The sequence below is a fragment of the Silene latifolia genome, chromosome 11, assembly GCF_048544455.1.
Source record: "Silene latifolia isolate original U9 population chromosome 11, ASM4854445v1, whole genome shotgun sequence".
Lineage (NCBI taxonomy): Eukaryota > Viridiplantae > Streptophyta > Magnoliopsida > Caryophyllales > Caryophyllaceae > Silene > Silene latifolia.
The window spans coordinates 208,117,291-208,122,696 of NC_133536.1; the positions used below are offsets into that span (position 1 = coordinate 208,117,291).

The 5,406-nt window shown below is 46.2% G+C and overlaps 1 protein-coding gene across 1 annotated transcript; it reads left to right on the forward strand.

The window, feature by feature from the left end:
• The first annotated feature begins 559 nt into the window (after nt 1-559).
• LOC141614767 (uncharacterized) lies at nt 560-1,270 on the forward strand. Its single transcript, XM_074433514.1, has 4 exons — nt 560-796; nt 881-1,033; nt 1,119-1,211; nt 1,256-1,270. The coding sequence occupies exons 1-4, from the start codon at nt 581-583 to the stop codon at nt 1,268-1,270; spliced, it is 477 nt and encodes a 158-aa protein (XP_074289615.1). The 5' UTR covers nt 560-580.
• Nucleotides 1,271-5,406: the final 4,136 nt, after the last annotated feature.

Below are 5,406 nucleotides of genomic sequence, written 5' to 3' on the forward strand. Positions count from 1 at the left end.
AAGCTTCTTCCCTTTCTTGCTGACCTGAGTTCCCTAGGACGCTGGGACTGGGTCACTGCTGGTTTTGCGGTCCTCATCCGCTTCATGAGGGCCATGGTTCGTCCGGAGTTGATGGAGAAGGGGACTTCTCCTGGCGCTGTCGGACCTGGACTACTGTTGGAGGTATGAACCTTCCAAAGCAAATTCCTTTCTTTATTGAAATACGAAAGATCGTCATTGATTATCTTGTTTTATAGGCATGGGTGTACTCTTACTTCCCGAGTCTCGCGCCGAAGAGGACAGAGCCGCTGGAGAAGGCCTATCCCGTGGTGAGGGATTGGGTGATGTGCCGGACGAAGAGCAAGCGCTCTTCCCACAATGTCTACCGGCGGGATGTGAACGCCCTTCAGCTGAGCAGCGTGAGTATCCCACTTGTATTTACATCTCTTGTACCTTGCTTTCACTTGATCATAGGAATGATCTTTGCCTTATCTTGTCGCAGTGGGTGCCCAGACCTTGGGCGGAGTACGCTGGAGCGCCTCCTTTCGCCGCTGAGGTCCTTCGACCTAGGAGCCCGAGTCGGCTGTTGTTGTGGACGTCGATGGGTCCTGTGTGGTATCTGGGCGAGCGTTTGGCTCGTCAGTGCTCTCGGGGCGCGTTGACGGTTCCCATTGACCCTCCGAGGACAATGTTCAGGGAGCCTACTGAGGCTGAGAGGGAGGCGGACCTGGCTGGTGCCAGTGGCGACGACCTTCTTCTGCCTGGCGAGGACTACTCGGCGTTCCTTTACGGGAGGTTGGCGTACTGGCCAGTAGTGGTGAGCATCCTTTACTTTTCTTGATTTGATTTCGAGAATTACGACGAAAGATCATCGATTAATGAGAGCTATTTGTCTTTGCAGGAGGTTGAGGCGGCGGGCGTCGAGCCCCCAGTGTACCCCGAGACTCTTGAGTACACTGACGCGACTGGGGGGACGACGATCTCCGAGTTGCGTGACTTTGACGTAGCCGTGACGGATGCTGGCCTAGACGACTGGCAGCATCTGATTCGGAGGGTGAGCCTCCAGCTTATATACCTTTCGTGTAAGAACACATTTGATTGAACTCGTTCATTTTACTAAGAATTCTTTTGAAATGCAGGTCGCGCCATCTCGGTTTGTGGCACTATGGAGGGTGGCCAACCGGCTACGAGCTACCGCCATCGAGGCACTTGTCGGTGGTCGAGGTCGTCAGGTATGAACCTCATTTGATTTCTTTTGACTGATTTTGACTTTCAGTTTTGTTTGAGCTGATTGACATGAGCCAATTTGTTGTTTACAGGGCGACCGCGAGCTGGAGCGAGAATTGGCCCAGTCTCGGGAGAAGACGGCTCGCTTGTCGAGGGAGCTCGAGTTTCGGGACGCCAGGATTGCTGCTCTTACGGCGAGGGTTGCCGAGTTGGAGGGTGTCCATCAGTAGTTTGGCATAGTTTTGTAGACTTGTACATCTGATTTTGAACGTTTTTTGGACTTGTTTGGGGCGCAAGCCCCCTGTTTGCTTGGACTTTGGATTCGGTTCGGGGCGCAAGCCCCCAGTTTGCTTGTACATTTGTATACATGATGGCCTGCGTGCCTTTGCTGCTGGGTTGTGTTGCTTGTACCTGCAGGTTAGTTCTTGAACAGGTTTGGTAGACAACGGTTTTACGCCGTCATGCTGCCGAAATTTACATGGAAATCACGCAAAACATACATTTTATACACATATGGCCTTAATTAGCGCAAAAGGAGACTCAAAAGTATACAAAAGGTGCAAAAACGCAAAAAGCAAAAAAAATTTGTCAGAAATGACCGGACGCAGAAATGACCGGACGGTAGGGAGGGTTACCCCCTAAAAAAAGAAAAAATAGAAATCTGTAAGTGTAGAAATGAAAATGTTGAAATGAAAACAAAAGAGAATTTATTTCCTAAAAAAATGAAATTAGAATAACCTTATGAGATTAAATTAAAATGAAGTTTTATTTCTTAAGAATAATTAAAATAAAAAAAGAATTAAGTGTGATGAAAATGGCGAAGGTGTCGACGTCGCCTCAAAATGCGTGCCCGCAAATTTAGGAAGTTGGAAACATGGTAAACTGCTCGTATTTACCAAAATAAAATCCCGTAGGAATAGGAAATTATTCGTTATAGAATTAGGAAAGATCCAAACGCGGAAATCGCAGAAAGTGAGCCTGGGGAAGAGGCGCAGCATGAGCTGCGTCGCTTTGAATAGGCGCAGCAGGCGCCGCGCCTGTTCCCAAGTTGGTCTCTCCTGGCGGATTTTGGAAACAGCAATTAGTTTAAATAGAAGCGTCGACGAAGCTTTAAGTCATATAATTCTTCCGTCTTTTCTCCGTTAATCTCATAGAAACTCCCAAAATAAATTTTCAAGAGAAAATTTGTCATCATGAATGCTTTGGAGATCCGTTTGAAGGAATGGACCAATGAATTTTCGAGTGTTGAGAAGCACGATATGGGTGCTCATAACCTTGGGTCTCTATTGAGTTTAAAACTCATTAAGGTGGTAAAACCGTTCTTGGATGCTTGCCTTGACTACTGGGACCCAAATTGTCATGTTTTCGTGTTCCCAGGTGGTGATATTTGTCCTTTTCCGGAGGAAATTGCTGCCATTGGTGGGTGGGATCCCGAGCACTTACCCGCTATTCCTTCCACTTCACAAGGGTATAAGACCAAATTCAGAGACTTGCTCGGATTGACTAGACTCGAGGTGGATCGCTTGGTTACCCCGAAAGGCGTGAGAATGCTGGATTTTGTAGACCGATTTATCAACAGAGCTGACCCCACAGTTTCTTATGTTGCTAGGAGGAGAGCATTTGGCTTCTGTTTGTTGCATGTATATGTCTTTCATGGACACGTTGATGAAGATTTGCGAGGTGATCCCCGTCTTTTGGGTCTTATCGAGCAAATGGAGCTGCGCAGGAGCCCAGCTTGCTTGTGCTTAGGGGAGATTATCTTGGGTTTGGATAATAGGAAATCCAACCGCGATCTTCCATTCTTGGGGAGTCCCGTCATCTTACAGGTAAAAGACACCCTTTTTTTTTCTTTTCGTCTTTTTTTTTTCTTTTTTTTTTTTTCGTTTTTTGTTTTTCGGTTTTTTTTTTTTTTTTTTTTTTTTTTTTTTTTGGGTGTCTAATTCCTGCTTTTGGTAGGTTTGGCTTATGGAACGGCTCCGACTGCTCGAGCCCCCAGTTCATGCACTTTCCTATCATTCTCGTATGATCGCGATGAGGACGCGGTTGTACATGGTGGACTTCTCCCGGGTCTGTGACTATTGGAAAAACAAGCTGAAGAGTGATGATGGCCCGTTGATTAGGTGGGTCGTACCGTGGTGGCATCTCAAGTCTGTCACTGGAGTGTCTTCTTTGGATCCCACTAGGTCCGTGCGCATTCCGGGATTGGAGTTCATGGTATGCATCTTTCCGGAGAGGTTGATGAGGCAGGTTGGGCTGAAGCAGACTATCCCGAGGCTTGATACCGTTCCGCAGACTGCTGTAGCGCTTACCACCGAGAGCCGAAGAGAGTGGGCTATCAAATGGGCCCAAAGGAATATGTGGTTCTTGAGTTTCTCCGCCAATGCTTTGTGGGTGTCGGATTCCTATCTGAGGTGGAGAAAGGCTGCAACTTCGGAAGAACGCGAGAGACTGAGGAAACGCGAGCCTGTCGACTACAAGGTGCGCGAGGGAGAGAAAGAGAAGGAGAAGCATCTGACAGAAGGAGAAGAAGAAGCTGGATTTCTGGTCATTCATCCTTCGAAGAAATCAAAGACTACTCCTGTTGCGGAAATGGTGGTTGGCAAGAATGGAAGAGTCAGGCCTCGAGAAAGACCGTTGGTGATTAGGTCTGAAGTGGTGCAAGAGCGCCCGGCTCGAGGTCGTGACAAGAAGTATGACAAGACTGACAAGGGCAAGGGGAAGATGGAGGAATAGCCCGAGTCCTTATTTATTATTTGGTTATTATTATTATTGTTGTAATAAAAAGGAGGGATTTTTAGAATCCTAGCCTATTCTATTTTATTATGTAGCGTACTATTATTATTAGAAAATGAATGGAATAAAAAAAGGTTGAATGGTTAAGAAACCGCTGTGATTTTCTTTTATTATTCTTGTCGAATTTCAAATGCAATGCAAATGTCCTTCTATTTACATTTTAGGTATAGCGGGTTGAATCCGGTGAAGGATTGCCTACGTATTCACTAAAAAAAGCGAAATCAAACCCTTGCGCGTAGTTCGAGTAAATGTAGAAGAATAATTGTTCGAAGCAAGAGCTTGTAATGAACATAGAAAATAAGCATGAGCTTTTGTTCTCAAGGTGCGAATTTAGTTTATTTGATGATATGAGGATAACAGTCTTGTCAAGATGCAAGAGCATAGTGACACTTAGCTTATTTCAGCTTGGCCAGGGGCCGTTTATTTAGTGTCACAAGAGCGACACATGGGTTTACGCGGGGCGCGTTTTTGTCCTATTCTAGGCATAGTATCGTTTCAGTTGGTCGAGGTTTGTGGGGTTCGAAAACTCATTCCCGTCTAGGTCTGTGATCCTAACCGCACCTCCTGGAAGTATGGATTTGACTAGGTATGGTCCGGCCCAATTTGGTTTGAATTTTCCCCTTGGGTCGACAGGTAAAAGAGCTCTAACAGATTTGAGTACTAAGTCTCCTTCTTTTATGTTTCTTGGCCTAACTCTTTTGTTGAAAGCTCGTTTGATACGTGCTTGATATGTTTGGACATTATGCAAGGCGCGTAGCCTACGTTCATCCAGGAGGATGAGTTCTTCATATCTATCCCTCTTCCAATCGGCTTCAGGGATTTGACTTTCGAGTAGAATGCGCAAGGATGGTATTTCTAGCTCGATCGGGTCGTACGGCCTCCATGCCGTAGGTCAAATAGAAAGGAGTAGCCCAGTGGGCGTCCTAATCGATGTACGATATCCCCATAAAGCAAAGGGTATCTTGCTTGGCCAATCTCTATAGTTGTCAGTCATTTTCTTGAGAATTGTGACAACGTTCTTGTTTGCCGCCTCTACCGCGCCGTTAGTCTGTGGTCTATACGGCGAAGAGTGGTGATGCTTAATCTTGTATTTGGCTAGCAATTGCTCGGTTTCAGCTTGGAAGTGTGACCCATTATCGCTGATGATCTCATGTGGGCAACCATATCGACAGATGATGTTGTTCTGTATGAACTTTGCCACATTTTTAGCCGTAAGAGCAGTGTAGGAAGCCGCTTCTACCCATTTGGTGAAATAATCAATTGCTACTAGAATGAAACAGTGACCTCCTGTTCCGGCTGGGGTTATCTTTCCGATTATGTCAATTCCCCATGCGGAAAATGGCCAAGGAGATGTCATCGTGTATAGCAACGAAGGAGGGACGTGTTGTACGTTCCCGAAGATTTGGC